At 51.2% G+C, this 21,104-nt stretch overlaps 2 protein-coding genes across 2 annotated transcripts; both read right to left on the reverse strand.

Moving 5' to 3' along the window:
• Positions 1 to 866: 866 nt before the first annotated feature.
• On the reverse strand, positions 867 to 18,869 carry LOC134154882 (olfactory receptor 11A1-like). Its single transcript, XM_062601513.1, has 2 exons — positions 18,830 to 18,869; positions 867 to 1,834 (listed from the first exon to the last, which is right to left on the reverse strand). Exons 1-2 carry the CDS (start codon positions 18,867 to 18,869, stop codon positions 867 to 869), a joined length of 1,008 nt encoding a protein of 335 aa, XP_062457497.1.
• A 1,281-nt stretch (positions 18,870 to 20,150) lies between these two features.
• On the reverse strand, positions 20,151 to 21,104 carry LOC134154883 (olfactory receptor 14C36-like). Its single transcript, XM_062601514.1, has one exon. It carries the CDS (start codon positions 21,084 to 21,086, stop codon positions 20,151 to 20,153), a length of 936 nt encoding a protein of 311 aa, XP_062457498.1. The 5' UTR covers positions 21,087 to 21,104.

The raw sequence follows: 21,104 nt of genomic DNA on the forward strand, positions 1-21,104 counted from the left end.
GTACCTACAGGGAGGTCACGAGGCAGATGGAACCATGCTCTTCTCAGTGCTGCACGGTGTGAGGGTGAGAGACAACACGCATAAGCTGAAACAAAAGATATTCTGACTGGATAGGACAAGAAACTTTTTAGAAGGAGGATAGAGAGACAGAAGCAACTGAGAGAAGTGTTGCAGTCTCTGTTCCTGGAGCTTTTCAAGACTCAGCAGGATAAACATCTGAGTGACCTGATCTGACCTCATAGCTCACCCAGCCTTGACCTAGAGGTTAGGTCTGAGACCTCCTGAGGTCCCTTCCAACATGAATTTTCCTAGGATCTTATCATCTTAAGTCTCAGCTCATTTTTCCAACTCAGTTTCCCTCTTCAAGAGACTGACTGAAATACTGCAGCAGATTGACAGAGGACAGCATGGTCGTTGATACTAAGATAGTTTGCAGCACCTCAGCACTGAGTCAGTTAATCTTATCTAACAAAAGGAGAAGAGACCTTCTGCTTTAGCAGAGATGAGAAAGGAAATTCAGTGGCTGGGAAATCAGAGGCAGTAAACTGGGATATTAGCAGAGGTCTGAAATTGCTGGACATGGCAAGAGTTGCACTATCTGAGCTTATTAGAGGGTCATATCTCTATAGGTTGCATTTGTCTCATGTCATCTCGACTGCCTATAAACACACATACAGACACATTCTTTTCATCAGTCTTTATTAGATGACTTAGAGAAATATACATATATGTATTTGCTAATGGACTCTTCCCTTCCTTTCTGTTTTAACTTCACAGAACACATACTCCTTGAGGGATTCCTGGCACTCAGCACACATCTTCCCCCATTGTCTCCTTGGTAGTTTATATATGCACCACACATAGTCTTAAGACACTGGCACAGCAATGTTCTGAGCTCTGGAGATGGCCAAAGCTTTTCTGAGCATTCTTCTCAGGGCCTCCCTGACCTCCTGGGTCCGCAGACTGTAACTGAGGGGATTGACAAGGGGCGTGAGGACGGTGTAGAAAAAGGAGAACACTTTGTTGAGCTGCCTTAGCTGTGGGGTTCTGGGCAGCATGTAGACAATGATGAGGGTGCCATAGAAAACAGTGATGACAGTGAGGTGAGAGGAGCAGGTGGAGAAGGCCTTCTGCCTGCCCACACTGGATGGGATATTCCGAATGACAGCTATGATGCATGCATAGGAGGCCACTGTGAACAGGAATGGGAAGACTATATCCAGGAGAGAGAGTGTGAAAGCTAACAGTCTGACCACACTGGTGTCACTGCAGGTGAGCTCCAGCAATAGGATAAAATCACAGAAGAAATGGTCAATTTCTTTGGGACCACAGAACTTTAAATGAGATAGAAAAGAAGTGACTACTGTAGAGATAAGGAATCCTACTAGCCAAGATGCTGTTGGCAGCTTTAGAGAGACCTTCCAGGTCATGAGGCTTGCATAGAGCAGGGGCTGGCATATGGCCAAGTACCGATCGTAGGACATGACTGCCAGCAGGTAGCACTCACTAACTGAAAAAGAGCCAAACAAATGTAATTGTGCAATGCTGCCCCGAGCAGAGATGGTCCCGTCCCCAGTCAGGAAGCTGGCCAGTAGCCAGGGCAGGATGGTGGAGCTGTAGCAGGTCTCCAGGGAGGAGAGATTGCCCAGAAAGAAGTACATGGATGTGTGCAGATGCTGGTCTGTCACCACCAGCACAATGATGAGGATGTTCCCAACTACAGTCACCAGGTAGATCATGAGCAAGAGGAGGAAGAGTGGTGTCTGGAGTGAGGGGACATTCCCCATTCCCAGCAGGAGGAACTCCCATGATGATGTTCCATTGTCCCTTTCCACTTTTTCCGTATAGTGCTATTTGTCTTCTGCTCTTTCCAGCAAGGGGATCTATGAGAAAGCAGAGGTATTCTGCATTTATATTTAAGAAGAGTTGGGAAGAACACTGCTGACACCAAGAAAACTAAACCCACATTCTTTTGCTCCCTTCACATTCCCGTCATGGTTCCCATGCACTGTGAAAGGAGAGTAAGGAGTCCTTCCACAGTGATGCGGATATTCCCAACCATGTCACCAAAGAGATGATGAGTGAGAGAAAGATGAAAGGTGTCTGGCATGTGGGGACATTCCTTGTTTCCAGTAGGATGAACTCCATCACTGATGCCTGATTGTCCCATTCCCCTTTCTCCAGGCAGTACTGCTTATCTGCCGTTTCCCCAAATAGAAAAAAGAAAGAACGCACTTCTGTCTACACTCTTGAAAGGATTTGTGAATGTCACTCTTCTCTTCACATTGGATCTGTGGGTGAACAGAGAAATGGTTCCTTCCAGATGGCCCCTCTGCCTATCCCAGAGAGCCCCTTCTGACCACAGAGGCAAACAGCCCCATAGAGGTGCCTCTTTCTCTCTATGCAGTAAGACCACATTGTGCATTTGCTCACATGGAAACAGCCTTGTACCATATGCTCAACCATATTCTGAGGAAGTATGGGTTAGTCATGAAGAACACAGATCCTTCTACTCTTGGGAAAGAGAAAACACACATTGCACTCACTGAAAAAAGCCCTTTGAAAAGCCTTGTTGTGTGAGGCATGCCACAGCAGAGATCTTGCTCCCTCCAAAGGGAAGAGTGGGCACTGCACAGGGTGAGCAGTCTCATATCTCTGAAACAATCACTTTAGGAGGAAAGGATTTTCCTCCTCCTTGCCCCAACCCCCCAGTTGGCTGGTTACTTCTACTGACAAATCTGGGTCAGGAGTTACTGCCGTATATGACCAATGGACATTGTCCAGGAGGATGCTTCAAACTACACTGTATTTTTCACTGTACAGGAAAAAGTGACAAAGATGTGGAAAAAAAATGACCCCAAAGACATTGTGAAAAATCTTGAGTGAAGCAGGAAACATGAGAAAGTATTTGTGCAGGGATGAAGGGCAGGGAGGATCATGAGCTTGACATCTTTGCCTCCACAGTGATGGTTCCTGAGGGCTGTGGGGCTGCCTCCTGGCACATCCCAGTCCAAAAGCTGGACCTCAGTATGGCCAGCTGTGCTCATAGGGCTCCCTGCTCAGTGCATCAGGAAGGGGGTCCTCAGGGTGCTGGGATGAGGGGAGAAAGGTGCAGGGTCAGGGGTAGGCGTAATATCAGGACATGCCTGAGTGCACAGCTGGGGAAAGTCCATGCCTGAGACACACAGCCCTGTGCTGGTGCCCTTCTGGGGGTTCTCACAAAAATAACTATAGAGAAAATCATGTCTCTGCCATTCCCTTCCTCTCTCTTTAGACCTTTCAGTGAGTTTGGAAATGGGCAAGCAGATGCCTGGACTGTCCAGAGAGCTCTTGGGATGAATGAGCTTCCCACACTCTCACCCATCTCCTACACTTTCCCTGAGGCTGTAATGATGGATACCAGTAAGAGAGGTTTCCAGAATCAGCACAGAATGACTGAGGTCCCTGGCCCTCCCCACTGCCTAAGTGAGAGTCAAATGTGAGAAAGCTGAGGGACACAGCTGTAAGACTATGAGAAAGGGGAGAGGAAAAGCCCTTAACAGTTGGTGAAGGGAAAGACAAGCATTTCTAGCCCTGAACAGCCTGCCCAGATTTATCTCCATCCCATCCAAGGTGGATGAGTGCCCCAGGGTTGGATCCAGCACACCAGCAGCCCAGCTGTAAGTCAGCACCCTCAGCCCCTCCCAGGATCTCTGCTCCATGGTGCCAGGGACTCGGCAGGATCTCAGGAAGAAGGGAGCTGCAGGAAAGACATGCAGGAAAGGACAAGAGTGAGACTCTGGTCTCACTCACAATCTTTAACTGTAAAAACCCAGCAGCAACAGAAACAACACCGTGACCTGCCTCAGGATATCCAGTGCCAGCCTGCAGTCCTCAGCATGAAGGGGTGACCTCTGCACTGATGGTGCCTGGGAATGAAGATTGAGGTTGGGATTTCACACTCTGCATCTCCCCCACCTAGTCTTTGCCTTCCCTAGACTCTGCAAACCACTGCCCAGGGCTCAGGCTTTGCCCTGATTGCTCCATCTTCTCCCAGCAGCTCCTGCAGCAAGTCCCCAGCAGGACTTAAATGCTTCTGCTCTCTAATGTGTCCAGTGGTTGATAGCACTAATCAGTCTCTGAAGATTGATCCTCAGGGGTTCTCCCCAGGGACTGCAGAGAGTGAGCAATGCATAAGTGGCTCTCAAGGGAGAATGAAACTCCAGACTCTGGAAACATTTTATAAAGAACTCTGGCAAGGCCTGTCCTTGCCCATAACTCCTGATCATTTCAGTTCTCATTCATGCTGCTTTGAAAAGGAAACTGATGCCAGACACTCACCAGGACTATGCCAAATTCATGAAGCAAAGTCATCAGAGGTCCTATGAATGGGATTCTCCTCACTTCCCTCCAGACAACTGTCTGTCCACTGACTCGCTCACATTCAGAGAGCCCTGATGGCTTGGGCTGGTCCCTCCAGCCTCCTACAATGATCCATGGAGGAAGAAGAGGCTGACCCCCCCACCCCCAGCACTTCTTCCAGCCATGGAGACTTGCCCTGGGGAATAAGATGTTTCCCCTTGAGTGCCAGGCTCTGTCCCATGAGGGGAGATGTTCCCTAAACCTTTCCCTGAAGCCCAGGGGCCTGACGCATCGGGGGCTGAAGGGAGTAGAGTTACTGGTATGTCCTCCTGGTATCTGTTCATCTCTTTTACCTTGTAGGTGCCCAGAGTCTCCTTTGCCCCTGTTGTGCTACAAGTAGCTGCCACTGGGCATGATTCCTCTTGGCGCTGCTTGACGTGCATGTCATGAGATGGAGTCTCCTCAGCCTATTCACTATCTGGAAACACAGGAGAGGGCATCTCAGTGGACACAGACATGGCTGCTGTAGCTTCTAAGCACAAGATATCTGAATTTGCGGGAAAGGACTGATTTTTTATGACAGTCACTGCCATTTCAGTGTAAGTGCCAACACAGAGGTGTGCATGTTGGAGCTTGATGCGAGTGCTCCTCAGCCCCTCGGGAGTGCTGTTGTGTGGGAGGCCTTTCCCTGTGCGCAGGAAGGCAGTGCAGCTCAGCTCTTGTGTTGTGTTTCTGGCCTCCCTTTGCCTTTTGGAAAAGCTGAAAGTCACCTCGAAACTCCATGTCACATCTCCAAACTTGCTCAGTCTTTCTCCAGTGTCCAGGATCATCAGAAAGAGCCGCAGACACAAATATTACAAGATCAAAAGGACAGTTCATGTTGGGAAGAACACATGGAAGTTTCTACTTCCACCTCCTGATCAAAGCAGGGACATGTTGACATCAGTCCACATTGCTCAGAGGTTTATCCATTGGGTTTTGAAAACTTGCAAGGATGGAGATCTCGCATCCTGCACGTTTAGACAACCTGTTTTAATGCTTGGCTATCCTGATGGCAAAAGGTATTTTCCTTCTGTGCAATCTGAACCACTCTTTGTTCAACTTCTCCCCTCTCTTTTCCACCCACAGAGTACTTCTCTCATTTGAAGTTGTGCCCCTGAAGAAAGGGCAGAGACCCCAGGGTGCAAGGCCGGGGCTCAGACACAGAAGGGGTGTCACAGGCTGCTGAATGGGCAACCCAAAGAAGTGGAAAAAACAAACAAACAAACAAACTTCTTTTTGCAGTGACTTGGAAAGTCCTACCTCTGACAGTATTCAAGGAACATGAAGTCTCCCTTCTGCAAGAGTCACCCCAGGACTGTAAAGAGATGAGAAGGAGCAGGAAGGCTGGTTGTGGAGACATCCTCAGTATCCAGCAGCTGCAGAGCTGGGAGCTGCTCCCCTCACCAATTTTTGAGTCAGCCAAAATGCAGGTCATGAGGCACAGCACTGCCTTACAGGCTCTGCAGCAGAGCCAGGACAGCAGCACTGCAGTGTGTGGGCATGTCCTGAGAAGCCCAGGGTCAGAACTGTGGGAGACCCAGGGAGTCAGACTTGTACAACCCCCTCAGGAGGGCCTGGGTGTGCATAGTGGGGTGCAGGGTGCCAGGTCTGTACAGCCTCCAAGAGAGCTTTGGTCTCAGGGTTAGTAGAGTGCCAGGGACTGTACCCAGGGGAGAAGCGCTGCCTTGAAGTCATGCTGAGAAGTCCAAGGATCAGGTGAGCCCCATACTCAGCCAGAAGGAAAGGTGGGCAAAATTCATGGGAAATGGGAAGACTTCCCAAGGTTTACTACCTGGCCTCATCCAGGGCTTTGGAGACTGTCAAAGACCAGCCTCCCAGATAAAGTTCTCTGGATGATGCATCTTAGGGGCACATTTGTTTGTTTGGGGGGCATACCATCTCTAACTTAAGTACTGCAAACCAAGAAACCTTGCTGAGGACTTTTAAAAACAAAGCGCCTGCTTTGGTGCCTCTAGCAGGAAGGCTACATCCTCTCCCATATTATCCTACATCCTATTTCTATAAAAAGAGTGACCCATTGTAGTTACCAGTTTTGAGGCCCACCAAAGCATCTCAGTCCATGGCCAGGCTCTGTGCTGTTTCATCCCACATTGATCCTGTATTTGAGAAGTCCCAACCAGTAATTCATCCCCAAACCTCAGCTACCCACACAGCTCTACCCAGTGCAGGGACCTGTCAGTGCAGGGGGTGCCCATGTGACCTCTCCAGTGCCCCATTTGGAATATTTCACAGTTTTGTCACTGTCCAGAGATGTTCCTGAAGGATTTATGAACAAGTTCACCCCAAATAACTGGGGTGAGGGGAGGTGACTACTTTCCAGGGTGTGAGTGGAAGGATCTATTCTTGCTCTGGCTATACCATCTGCATAGTGATGACCTAGTGAGCCCCCAGATGACACGAGCTGAGGTCACAGCAAGATGTGCTGCATTACAAGGAGGTCTCCCTGGCACCATGGCAGAGCTCTCACTTCCCTAAAGTACCTGGACACCTCTAGGCATTCCTCACACACTTTCCACCAGTGCCTTTAGGAGCTGCTCCACATCAAGGAGTGGGGATGGGAGACAGCGGGGCCTCACTGGGAAGATTCACTCACAGGCAGAGGCACAGGGACCTCTTGAAGATGAGTTTTGGGTGATGAGACTGGAAGAGCTTACTTTTTCACTGGATGAAAAGATGAGCTGGGGGCAAGGGGGCAAGCAAGATGGAGGGCTGCTGGGCCAAGACCATTAGCCCAGACTGCATTTCCTTGCTCCCAGTACTCCTGGGGCTGTTCACCAAGTGTAAGAGCGTTGGGAGCCCCTTCCTGAGGTGTCACACAAAGACTGAAAATTTCTAAAGTGGCTGTGGGTCCTGGGCTGTGAGGGTGGCTGGACAGGGTGGTGACTCCCACAAGAGCCTTGCCCGAGGGTCCTGTCTGACTCCAGGGACAGTGTGGCAGCCAGAACTGCTGAGTCATGCAGCAGAGGCAGCCCTGAGCCCCAGCTCTATCCACTAATGTCAGGGAGCAATCCAGGATCAGGTTTCCCTGGGCACAGGTCTCCCTTTGGGATCTGATTCTGGCAGGAAAGGAGACCTCGGTATAGGAGGCTGGGGTCTCCCACAACTCCCATGAGGCTCTCAACAGCCTGCTAGAAATGCTCATATAGGAAATGGATGCATCATCTTGCAATAAACCCAAGGGGTCTATTGATTTAGAAGAACCTCTGTTCCTTCCTCCTGGGTCCTCTTCTGCTTCCAACTTGGCAGAGTATGTTTTGGGTTCAGAGATGTTGTAGTCAGATGGCCACAGCCCATTTTCCTGCAAAAAGGGGACAAACCTCTGCACTCAAAAGACAGACTCTTTGGGGGAACAGCTTGGAAACTGGTGGGGGTGTCATCCCCACTCCACAAGTCCCTGCTGACCTCAGGTATTTTTCTCTGAGCTATGGTGGCCAGTGCAGGGGGGAGTCCACCTCCCTCAACCCCATGCCAGCCCCACATCTCTGCTGCCGCACACCAGTAGGCCCCGAGCAGCTCTCCTCTGGCTGCCCCATGCTCTTGAGGCTCCTCAGCCCTGCGGAGCAAAGCAAAAGCTCTCATGAAGAAAAGCAAGCGACCAGAAACAGAAAAAAAGAAGGCTTGGTTCACACCTCACAGCAAGCAGAAATATGCCCAGGGCCCTGCTTGGCCCCGCAGAGAGCAGCCCCTGCCAGGTCACGGCCCAGCCCTGCCAGGTGCAGTGCGAGGGTTGCTGTGGGGAAGGGGCCAGGGCAGAAGGAGGGAGAGGACACGGCCCTGCCCTGGGGGCAGCGGCACAGCCCCGCACCCAGCACAGCCCCAGGGTGCAGGGCAGTGAGGGGCTCCTGCGGCAGAGCCCAGCCCTGCTGGGCAGTGGCCGGACCCAGGGGCCCCGCACTGCTCAGGCACCCGGTGCTGGGCTGCCCCAAGGCCCCGTCGCGCCCCGTGCTGCTGCCCACAAGATGGCACCGTCCCGCAGGGGGAGGGGAGGGGAGGGGCAGGGCTGCAGCGCCCCTGGGCTGCAAGGGCAGGGGGCGGGGCTGGGTCTGACTGACGGCTCTGACAGCCAATCGGAGTGCAGCCTGTGGCTCAGCCCTGCAGAAGGAGCCAGACGCCTGCGCTGTGGGGCGGCTTCTCCCTCTGCCTGGGCCGTGAGGCCCTGCTGCCTTCAGCCCCGTGGTCGCTGCTCCCGTGCGATGCTCCTGCCAGGAAATGCTCCCCAGAATCACTTGCAGGCCTTTCCCCAGCTCCTGTGACAGGCACATGGCTTTGGTGGTGACTGTGATCTCTTCCAGAGTCCCTGATGGGCCAGCATCAGCCTCATGGCTGTAAACGCAGACCTGGAGTCTGACTTGGGGCTTCTTCCTCAGGACAGGCTTGCACCCCTGCACCAGTCTCTGAGGGAGTCCAGCCAGAATTTTTATGCTGCTAAATGAATTAAGAGCAGGTGTGAGCAGTGAGATTGGTAATCTCTGATTTCCAGTGCCTGTGTGCTGCAGAAAACTCTGCCCCATCCAAACTCCAGGGGGCTTCTGAGAATTTTCTCCAAGATCCGGACTATATCTCTGTTCCTTGATTCCTGGAGGTGGGAAGTGAACCGGGCCCCAGGGCTGTGCCTGGCTGCTCAGGGGAAGACCCTGTTGCAAGGCCCCGGAGGACTAGAAACAAATGGAAAGGCTGGAGAGTTGGCCTGGGTGTGTTGTGGGACTCTTGAGGGGTCCCTAGCTGCTGCTGTGGCTGGTTTTGTGCCCTGTGTGTCCTTGATGTATAGCTGCACATTGGCAGGCAACCCTCTGTGAGGTGAGGAGCAGGCATATGGAGTGTCAGTGTGGTGGGGTACCTTGTGGTGGGCACAGACAATACCCCGGTGTCTTGGTGCTCATCACAGGAGGAGGTGTCTGGAGAGAGCAGTGTTGTGTGTGGGGAGTGCTGCCAAGCTGGGGAGATGAGGAGCAATTTGAGGTGCGTAGGGGACTGGGCTCACAGGGCCCAGGCTGCCCTGATGGTGTGAGCCAGGTATGCTAGCAGCCTACTGCCTTCTGCCAGTTGAGGTTCAGGCCTTGGGTTTCCTCAGCTCTTGCCAGGACGTGCAGGCAGGTGCTGCCTAAAGGCCAGGGAGTGTTTCTACTGGCTCTGAGGTGTGAACCAAGCCTGCTTTGTTCCTTCCTGATCCTTGTTTGCTTTTCTTCATGAGAGCTTTCACTTGCAGCAGTGTTTGCTGAAGGATAGGGGACCATGAGCATTTTTTTGTTGCTGGCAGGATGTTAGTTGCTGGAACTGCTTCTGAGGAGTGAAGGCTTTATGGTGAGATGGTCTTTGTACATGGGTAATTATGTTCCTAGGAGATGAATTGAAAGGTGCTGCTTCCTTCCTGTTCCCTATCTCCCTAGACAAGGAGTCCCTTTGAGTAGGCAAGCCAACCAAGAGTGCCCTGGATGCCTGCACAGCCCTGGCTTCACTTCCTCCCAGTTGCAGTACCTGTGAATTCTCCCACAATCCTGCTGTAGTGTGCCCTGTTTGTGCTGCATCAGAGACACAAGAGAGCAGCCCACGTGCAGGCAGGAGTGTGCTAGGAGTGGTGTCGTTAGGTGCTGCCACTGCTGACATGGGCAAGGCACTGTTTTCCCCGAGCCTTGAGTGGATGTGAGGAGCCTCACTTAGCTCTAGATGCATTGCTGCAAGTAGCTGGAGCCGAGGGAGTGGTGGTGATCACAGCCATCCTCTAAGGAGCCTGTCCGTCATTTGGGCAGGCATTGTAGACACTCTGTATTTGAATTCAAGTCCTTGAATACAAGCCCTTTGGTGTTTTCTACCTGAGCGCTTTTAGAATTGCTCCTCCTTTTTTGAGGGGAAAGTCCCAAAGCTTTTGCTTGCTTTTTCCATGTGTCATGTGCACTGCTAAAACTTGCTGGCTTGGCTTAAGGCTTTGCTTGGGAAAGAAATCCCAGCCTTTGGTTAGACAGGGGAATGCAAATACTTGAGGGGAATGGAAGTTTTTGTCCATTTTCCTCGTTGGAAACATGCTTATGTAAGGGTGATGCACTGGCCTTGTGTGTGTTGGTCCCTGTGGCACCATGTGTTCATTTGTTAGACCCCGAGCAAGCCCTGTGAGAGGGCAAGTGGTGCCAAATATTTTCAGCCTCCTCCAATGAAGCCCCAAAGAGCCTGTCAGTAGGGAGGCCCCATGTGAGGCAAAAGCGAGAGGGAAGAGCTGGCCTACTGAGCCCCTGTGAGAGCGCTGCATGTCTGCCTCATTGAGGTGGGAAGTCAACAGGCGCAGAGCTCTGCCTGGATGTTGAGAGGAAGTGCCTGCTGCAAGTCCTTGGAGGACTAGCAGCAAATGGAATGTGAGAGCATTGACATTATCTGTTACCAGTTTGGGGGTCCCTGGTGGATCACTTGGCTGCTGCTAGTTGTGGTCCTGTCCCTTGTAGGTCCCTGCTGCAGAGGTGTGTGTTGGATACCAACCTTCTGTGAGGCATGTGGAGGAGGGGCAGGATGGGACAGTGTGGTGGGTGCCCTGCAGTGGGGACAGGGGCCCCAGTGTATTAGTGCTGAGTGTGGGAGGAGGTGTCTGGAGAGACCAGTGCTATGGGAGCCCTGCAGGCAGGGAGAAGGGAGCACTGCAAGGTGAGGACCTGACTTCACTGCCAGGGTCCAGTGTGCTATCACGGTGTCCTTCTCAGGGATGTAGTGTGGGGACTGTTGATGCCCATGTTCCCTCCATGGAGCATCCCTGTACGGCGTAGGGATGCTCATGGTTTTCTGGTTCCTTAATGATTTTCTGTTGAATGTGGACCATAACTGCATCTTCCCACCCCAAGCAGTAAGTCATTCCAGTCCTTCAGAGAGAGATGGGGAATTACTGAAAGAACGCAGAGCTATTTCTCCTCTTTATGCCTGCCCAAACCCTTTGGGACAATGGAGATACCACCTCACAGGAAGTCAGACCTCTCAGGGGGTTGGGTGGCTCTAACTTGCTCAGCAGTGGAGTTGGCAGCTCCATACCCACTGTTCCTGTAGGAATACAGTCTCAGACTAACACATGTACTGACCCTGCAATTGCAGGGACCTGTGGAGGTAGAGGTCCAACACTGGGCTCAGGGGGCCAGAGGATAAGAATGCTCCATTCCTTGTCCCATCAAGTTCTGGATATCTCCAGGGATGGAGATCTGTGGGCCCCTGTGCCAGTGTTTGCCTCCCCCCCCCCCCCGCTTTGTGAAAGAGATTTTTAATATCGAAGCAGCATTTTCTGTGCTCCAAGATGTGCCTATTGCCTCTCATGCTGTTACTGTGTACCTCCAAGAAGTCTGATTCCCTCTTCCCTGTGCTCTCCATAAACTATCTGTACACAGCAGCTAGATCCCCCTTCATAGAATCAGTAAGGTTGGAAGGGACCTCTGGAGATCATCTAGTCTAACCCCCCTGCTCAAGCAAGGTCACCTAGAGTATGTTAGGGTTGCATCCAGGTGGGCCTTGACTATCTCCAGAGAAGGAGACTCCAAACCTCTCTGGTCAACCTGTTCCAGTGCTCTTTCACTCTCACAGTGAAGAAATCCTTCCCATACGTTCAGGCAGAACTTCCTGTAGTTCAATTTCTGCCCATTGCCTCTTGTCCTGTCACATGGGACAACTGAAGAGGGTTTGTCCCCTCCCCTTGACAGCTGGAAGTAGCCTTGTCCCCTTGATAGCTGGAAGTAGCCTCATGATCACAGGCCCTGGTTCTCATGGGAGACTTCAACCACCCTGACATCTGCTGGAAGGACTACACAGCAAGGCACAAACAGTCCAGGAGGCTCCTGCAATGCATTGATGATAACTTCTTGTCACAAATGGTGGAGGAGCCTACAAGGAAGGGTGTCCTGCTGGACCTTGTCCTTACCAATAAGGAAGGACTGGTTAGAGGTGTGAAGGTTGGAAGCAGCCTTGGCTGCATTGACCACAAGATGTTGGAGTTCAGGATCCTGCAGGAAAGAATAAAGGCAACAAGCAGGATTGCAACCCTGGACTTCAGGAGAGCAGACTTCGGGCTCTTCAGAGACCTGCTTGGAAGAATCTCATGGGTTAAGACCCTAGAAGGAAGGGGGGTCCAGGAGAGCTGGCTAGTATTCAAACATCACTTCCTCCAAGCTCAAGAGCAGTGCATCCCTATGAGTAAGAAGTGCAGCAAAGGGGGCAGGAGACCTGCATGGGTGAGCAAGGAGCTCTTGGCCAAATTCAGACAGAAGAAGGAGGTACACAGACTGTGGAAGAGGGGACAGACTACTTAGGAGAATTACAGGAATGCCATCAGAGTATGTAGAGATGTGGCAAGGAAGGCTAAGGCCCAGCTGGAATTGAGTCTTACAAGGGATGTTAAGGACAACAGGAAGGGCTTCTTCAAATACATCAGCAGCAGGAGGAGAACTAGGGAAAATGTGGGCCCGCTATTGAATGGGGCAGGGGCCCTGGTGACAAAGGCTACAGAGAAGGCAGAATTGCTGAATGCCTTCTTGGCTTCAGTCTTCAGTGCTAAGGGCAGCCCTCATGAATCCTGCAGCCTGGACGTGAGGGAGAAAGTCTGGAGAAGGGAAGACTTTCCTTTGGTTGAAGAGGAAAGGATTAGAGACTTTCTGAGCAGGCTAGACATCCACAAATCCATGGGCCCTGATGGGATGCACCCATGGGTTCTGAGGAAGCTGGCAGATGTTGTTACCAGGCCACTCTCCATCATCTTTGAAAGGTCCTGGAGAACTGGTGAGGTGCCTGAGGACTGGAAGAAAGCCAATGTCACTCCAGTCTTCAAGAAGGGCAAGAAGGAGGTCCCAGGCAACTATAGGACTGTCAGCCTCACCTCCATCCCTGGAAAGCTGATGGAACAGCTCATTCTGGATGTCATCTCCAAGCATATGGAGGAAAAGAAGGTGATCAGGAGTAGTTGTCATGGATTCACCAACGGGAAAACCTGTTTAACCAATCTGATAACCTTCTATGATGGAATGACTGTCTGGGTAGATGAGGGGAGAGCAGTGGACATTGTGTACCTTGACTTGAGCAAGGCTTTCGACACTGTCTCCCGTAACATCCTCCTAGATAAGGTCAGGAAATGTGGGTTAGATGAGTGGACAGTGAGGTGGATTGAGAAGTGGCTGAAAGGCAGAGCTCAGAGGGTTGTCATCAGTGGCGTGGAGTCTAGTTGGAGGCCTGTGGCTAGTGGCATCCCCCAGGGTTCAGTACCGTCCCATGCTGTTCAACTTCTTCATCAGTGACCTGAATGAAGGGACAGAGTGCCTCCTCAGCAAGTTTGCTGATGATGCCAAGCTGAGAGGAGTGGCTGATACACTAGAAGGCTGTGCTGCCATTTAGAGAGACCTGGACAGGCTGGAGAGCTGCGCAGAAAGGAACCTCCTGAGGTTCAACAAGGGCGAGTGCAGAAATCTGCAGCTAGGGAGAAATAACTCCTTGCACCAGTAGAGGCTGAGGGCTGACCTTCTGGAGAGCAGCTCTGCAGAGAAAAACCTGGGAGTGCTCGTGGATGACAAATTGACCATGAGCCAGCAATGTGCCCTGGTGGCCAAGAAGGCCAATGGTCTCCTGGGGTGTATTAGGAAAAGTGTTGCCAGCAAGTCGAGGGAGGTGATCCTGCCCCTCTGCGTAGCCTCATCTCTAGTACTGTGTCCAGTTCTGGGCTCCCCAGTCTAAGAGAGACATGGAGCTACTGGAGAGAGTCCAGTGTAGGGCTATGAAGATGTAGATCCCCCTTGGCCTTCTCTTGCCTGGGCTGGACAAACCCAGCTCTCCCAGCTCCTCCTTATCTGCCCCACGCTTCAGATCCTGACCATTTTGATGTCCCTGGGCTGGACTGCCTGCTGTGTGAGTGCCTTTCAGGAACTGGGGTGCTCAGACAGGAACTGGTATCCAAAAAGGAGTCTCAGTCGCATCAAAAAACAGGACTCAGGTCTCTTCAAGGGCCCAGCTGTCTATGTTCTGATGATTGCTGGTCAATACAGAGGGGAGACATTTGCTCCAGGCTGCTGTGGCCATGTAAGGCCAGCAGAACTGATAATAACCCTCCAATTCTTTCTTTCTGGGTTGCTCCACTCATGTAGGTGCCCAGTGCAGTTCTAGTGCCTGCATGGATGGAGGGAGGATGCCAGAGTGTGTCCCTGTAGCTTCCAACACCGTGACTGTCTGTGAAAGGAGCTGCGAGTGAGTGAGGTGATGCTACATAATGCTCCTGGCTTTCACAGGTGACAGGGTGTGAGTTCACCTCCTGATACCTCTGCTTTCCTTCCGCTTCCTCATGCCACAAATACTATTACTCCCAGCTTGCTCAGCAAATGCTATTGTGGCCTTTCCTTTTGTAGAGGGCCTACAAGATGGCCTATAAAATGAGTAGATGCTTGTCATAAACTGCAGCGTCTCTTGAATGCCTGTATCTAAGTGCATGAAAGCCTCCTGTGCTTGAACTGAAGATGTCTCACAGTGCTTGGGCTTCTCACTCCACAAGGAATGAAGATGTGCCCAGTGCCAGGCAGCTGGTGGCACCAAGCCATCAGCCAGTGGACCAAAAACCCAGGTGCAGAGCCAGGTCTCCTGCTCCATAGCCTGTGCCCCCAGGGAAGCTAGCATTTCAGCAGACCTCCAGTCTGGGGCTGTCTCCTTGCTGGAGCCTCGTTTCAAAGCCTCTGCACCATTTCTTTGTTCACAGAGCCTCCCTGTCCAACTGATGAAAGGAAAGGGACAGAGGTTGCTTTGGGCTCAGGAGACCTGCAGGACTCTCAAGCATTTCTGAGTTGTGTCTGTAACTTCTGCATAACAAAAGAAATCCCCTAACCCTTGTCCCCAGGTGGAGGTTCATGGCATGATGGAGTCCTGGGATGAGGCAGCAGCCTGCTGTGCCCACAGGGAGCATCATCCTTCCCTCTGAAAGCAGCAGCATTGCCCAAGGAGCCAGCTGTGGCCCTGGTCTTGTGCTCAGGTTTTTCCACACACCTTGTGAGCCCAGAGTGCCTTGGCCACCTTCTGGTGTCACCACAGGAGCTTCCCTGTGTGTCAGGGCTGAGGAGCGAAGGGAAGGCAGGGAGCAGAGCAGTGCCTGGGGAGTGTGCAGGTAGCGAGTGTCCTGCATCCTGAAGGGAAAGGCTCTGGGGATTTGTCCTGCCTATGGCTTTGGTGTGGTGATCCAAAGAGCTGTGCAGACAGGCAGACTCTTGGCTGTTTCTCATGAGATGACTCATGGCTATCTCCAGAGAAAAAGATTCCACAACCTCTCTGGGCAACCTGTTCCAGTGCTCTGTCACTCTCACAGTGAATAAAGTCCTCCTCATATTCAGGTGGAACTTCCTGTGGTTCAGTTTTTGCCCATTGCCTCTAGTCCTGTCACATGGGACAACTGAAAGGAGTTTGCCCCCATTCCCTTGATACCCTCCCTTCAGGTACTTAGAGACATTGATAAGATCTCCCCTCAGTCTTCTCTTCTGCAGGCTAAATAGGCCCAGCTCTCGCAGCCTTTCCTCGTAGGGCAAATGCTCCAGCCCTCTGATCATCCTCGTAGCCCTTTGCTGGACTCTCTCCAGGCTAGCAGCAGGCACATGGCTTTGAGGCTGAATGTGAGGGCAATGGTGCCTTGGTATGTGATAGGCCAACAGCAAGGACATTGCTGCCATTGATGTTTCTTAGGTCAATGGTGACTCAGTAGCTGATAGGGCAACTGCAGGGATATGGCTTCAGGGATTAATATGAGGTCCCTTTTCAATCCATAGGTGGTAGACCAGCGTCAGGCATGTTTCTGCTGATTGTCTTGTTTCTGCCCTTTTCCTACCCGTGACCCTTCCCCAAACACTCCATAGTAAGTCTTGCACAATCCCAGCATCCCAGAATGACTCTCATACACCCATAGGCAGTAACTGCCCTCCTCAGTCTGCAAGGCCTCCTGGGAGGCTCTCCCATTGGGTGTATGAGACTCATCTGGGTGAGTCTCACACATGAATATGTTGGCCCTGGCTCTGAATGAATGTTTGTCCCTGGTAATTTTTGATCATTTCTCTGAAAACAGGGTGATTCATGTGTTAGAAATGCCAGTTCTTCATCTTTCTGTCTCACGGGAGTGTGAAGAGTTAGGTCAGATTAAAATGCTATGTGGGTTACATGTGTAATCCCACCTGATCATGACAAATGTCCTGAGGATATCAACTCCGTAGTGCATTTCCTTGCTCTGATCATAACTGATCGGGGCCATAGCATCCATAAGTCTAACTTACTAAGACCTTTTTCAGCCTCTGTATGCCTCCTCTCGCCCCTGTGAAAGGGTGTGTCAAACACTCAAGAGCCAAGATCTAAAATTAATTAAAGTGATAGAAGTGCAAGCCAGGCAGACAGAAACACTATTTCAAAGTTTAAACAACAACAGACATATTGAGCAATAATTGTACGCTGAGATTAAAGACATCATGGAGGATTTTATTGTACATCATCTGAAGGATGCCTAGGGACTCTTCAGGTGCATCCAGGCATCTGGAAGGTGTTTTGGATAGACTCCAGTGTGCTGCCATCACAGTATAGTGATCCTCCAGAGGAGGAGGTTAGTGTCACATCATGCCACATCTCTGATTGTGGTCTAGGCTCACTTTGTCATCATCAGAGAGACATCAGGAGAATCTGGAAGATGGTCCATCTCCTTCTGAGGGAGACACTGAAATAAGCCCAGTGAATCAGTCTGGCTCCTTTTACTGCCAGTGGTCAACAAGTCAGTTTAGAAAAGATGTGACCTTAGATTCTTGTTCCACCTTGCTCCCACTTCTTATCTATTACAAAGTCTAGGTTAGCCCTCTCCAAAGCAAAGCTTGTTTCTTTATGGCTCATCAGTTAATGCCTGGGGAATGCTAGTGTTGGCATTAATACTCCTTGTCTATCATGTTTGTGTCTTATGTGTTTTTTTTTTTTTTTTTGTTTGTTTTTGTTTTTTTAGTGCTTTCTCTTTTTCTCTTATCATCCCTTTTGCACTGGAAAGGTCTGTGACCAGTTAATCTTCATGAAGCAGATGCTCTCACATTGTGCATATCCTTACTTCAGCCAGACAAGTGTACTGACCAGCAGCTTGTTGACATGGAACTGCTCCCTTTCTTTGCCCCTCCCTTCCATTTCCCCATTCTTCCTCTTCTTGATTCCCCTGAATCTCCTCCTTTCCCTGTTTTTGGCCTTCTGCCTGGACATTCCAACATAAGCTTTCTACACGTCCATAATCCTCATAAAATATCCCAGACCAAATTCTCCAGTATCCCCAGAAGAGTCTTCCCTTTCCCATGAGACCCCGGATAATTATGTGTCCTTGTGATCAGTTAATGGAGTAGTAGTGCTTGATCCTCTGCAGGTCTGTACTGGGAAGGTTTGCTCAGTGCCCATCCACCAGTGACCTGAGAGCTCTGGTATCTGTTACCTGCTGTACCAAGGTACTCTAGAGGTCCGGCTGCTGTTCATAGGAACCTCAATACAGTACAGATCTGGGCTGGCAAGAGCTTCCTAAATTCAGGTAAAGAGAGGACAGAGTCTTGAGGGGTGGCATAATCCCAGTAGCCCTACGTAAAATGTGAGCACAGGCCTGACTGGTGAGAGATCAACTTTGCAGAAGAGGACCTGTGGCTCTTGGTGATAAAGCTGAAGAGGATTCAGGAGTGTTTCCTGCTGGCAAACACCATCAAGAAGGATGTGACTCCAAAGGTCCCATACCAAAGATAGATAAAGGAGTTGAGATGTTTGGGGAACCTGGCCGCCAAGCCCACCACTGTCCTAGGCTCTGGAGGACTGGGAAAAGCTTTGCAATGGGAACAAGGGCTGGGGAGTGAAGCCTGATCCTCCAACAGTGAAGGAGCTAGGAGGCAGGATGACAGTGCCATCTCCCTACAAAAGGTGATGGGCGGGAAGCAGAGCTTCAGCTGGAGACAGAGAAGAACAGCTGGAGTGGGGTTTTGCTGTTCCCTCAGTGGACAGAGAAGAGGGGTGTGTGGGAGAGGGAGACCCAGATGTTGCTTGCATCATATAATCAGGCCCAGCTAGTTGCCCTTGCTTTTCCATCCATTGAAGATTCTTTGTGCAACCTTACCTGAGTAGGGGCCCAAATCTGAAGTTCTCCTCACACCTTTAAATTGCTGTCAGGCAAGAGTTTCTGTGTGGATACAATCACATTTATACCAACAACATTCTCCGTGGCATGCTTAGGTTGCAGCTTCCCTGGCCAATGTTTTCCAGACTATAGTGAGGTGACAGGTCCGAGGCAGAGACGAGGAGTTAGGTCAGCAGGACGAGGACAGGGTCAGGTCAGGACCTGCAAGGTATAAGACCAGGCACAGCCATGTCCACAGCATAACTCAGGCCAGGTCCAAGGAGAAGGGCAGCAGGATGAGGTCCTGCAATGAGGCCTGGTCACTCTCTGTCTCCCCTGTTCTCATACCTGGCAGATCCTCCTCCCTGTCTACTTGCAGCCCCTCCATGCCCACCCCACTGTGCAGCACAACATGAGAGCCCTGGCCCTGCAGCCCCTCTGGTGGTTTCTGCTGCCCTGGGGACAGAGCTGCTTGTCCTGAGCTGGGGCACAGAGGAATCAGCTTCTCCTTCTCATTTCCTATTCCTATGAATACTGCCCTGCTTTTCTGCTGGGACATCTCTGCTCCCCAGAGAACCTTTCCCCTGGTCAGTACAACCCTGCAGTGCCCCAGGGTGGCGGAGGCTGGTGGACCAGCACTGGTCACCGAGAGAGGAGCTCTGAATCCTGCCCTCAAGCCCTAACACATCACTCTGAGCTGGTCCTCCATATCCTATGGGGTTCACAAGGAGAATGCCAGACCCCTTAGCAGTGTGTTCCAATGAGCATATTTTTGATTCTGTGTTCTGAAGAAAAGTCAGACTGCAGGTACGCCACAGAGGAGATCCCCTTTTATTATGGAATATTTAATGTGGAAGCCAGGTATGCCATGAGGGTCCTCAGGGCCTGCTCCTATCTGAGCTCACAGAAATGTACATGGAAGCATCATGTTACAAGAGGACTTAGGCCATTTACACACATAAGAACATAGCAGAACAGTATGGAAAAGCCCTGAAAAGAAAAAGTCCTGCTGCTTTTGGTGGATGTTTCTCCAAGAAAGTTGCAACCCCCCCCTGCAAGGATTGCAGCAAGGAAATGTCTGCTGTTGCAGTGGAGCAGCCCAATGGAGCAGGAGGTATGTTTCATTGACTTCCTGTAGAACCTCCTCCTCTCCACTCTTGCTCCGCTTTGAGTATTGGAGTTCTGTAGTGGAAAGGGACGAGCCCATGGTGACAGATGGCTCCCATCCTCACAGGAGAGCGGTGTAAGTTCACACTCTAACTGTGGCCGGGGGAGCTGAGCTCTCCTAATGGACACAAGACCCATGATCTCACACTGCCTGTACACATCTGAGCCTGACTCTGTGCCCCTTGAGATCCCTTGGTGTCAGTGCCAAAAGAGACACTGCAAAGGGAAACTCCCCTCATTGCACTAGGGGCATGCAAGGGAGCTCAGGCTTGCAGGCTATGAAGCTCCTCCATCTCTGCTGATGAAGGAGGAAGCCTGGCTTTGTGCTTGAACATGGTGTCTTGATCCAGTTCAAATGAAACATTTCTGGGGAGATGGAGCATGAACTGAATTTTTTCTTTGTTTGTTTTTTAACATGGATGCAGAAGAGACAAGAAAGAAATGCACAACACATAATAGCCTTGATTTCAGCTAACTTAGTGAGTGAATGCATGTGAGACAATTATTGGTGCTGCCCTTGTACCCATCGGATCATTTTCTTCAGTGCATCCTTGAGCTCCTTGTTCTTCAAGCTGTAGATGAGGGGGTTCAGAGTTGGAGGGACCACTGCGTACAGAACGGCCAGCACAAGATCCAGAGCTGGTGATGAGATCGAAGGGGGCTTCAAGTAAACAAACAGGCCAGAGCTGATGAACAGGGAGACCACGGCCAAGTGCGGAAGGCACATGGAAAAGGCTTTGTGCCGGCCCTGCTCAGAGGGAATCCTCAGCACGACTGTGAGAATCTGCACGTAGGACAGCACAATGAAAACAAAACACCCAAAGGCTAAACACAGACTAACCACAAGAAGCCCAGCTTCCCTGAGGTAGGAATCTGAGCAGGAGAGCTTGAGGATCTGGGGGATTTCACAGAAGAACTGGTCCACTGTGTTGCCGTGGCAGAGGGGTATGGAGAATGTGTTGGCAGTGTGCAGGAGAGCACAGAGAAAACCACTGGCCCAGGCAGCTGCTGCCATTCTGACACAGGCTCTGCTGTGCATGAGGGTCCCGTAGAGCAGGGGTCTGCAGATGGCAACATAGCGGTCATAGGCCATAACTGTGAGGAGAGAATACTCTGCTGAAAATAAGAAAAAGAAGAAAAAGACCTGAGCAGCACATCCCGAGTAGGAAATGGCCCTGGTGTCCCACAGAGAGTTGGCCATGGATGTTGGGACAGTGGTGGAGATTGAGCCAAGGTCGAGGAGGGAGAGGTTGAGGAGGAAGAAGTACATGGGGGTGTGGAGGTGGCGGTCACAGGCTATGGCAGTGATGATGAGACCGTTGCCCAAGAGGGCAGCCAGGTAGATGCTGAGGAAGAACAAGAAGTGCAAGAGCTGCAGCTCCCATGTGTCTGCAAATGTCAGGAGGAGGAACTCATTGAGGGAGCTGCTGTTGGACATTTGCTCCCACTGGGCACG

The sequence above is a fragment of the Rhea pennata genome, unplaced genomic scaffold (genome assembly GCF_028389875.1).
Source record: "Rhea pennata isolate bPtePen1 unplaced genomic scaffold, bPtePen1.pri scaffold_51, whole genome shotgun sequence".
In the NCBI taxonomy this organism is placed as follows: Eukaryota; Metazoa; Chordata; class Aves; order Rheiformes; family Rheidae; genus Rhea; species Rhea pennata.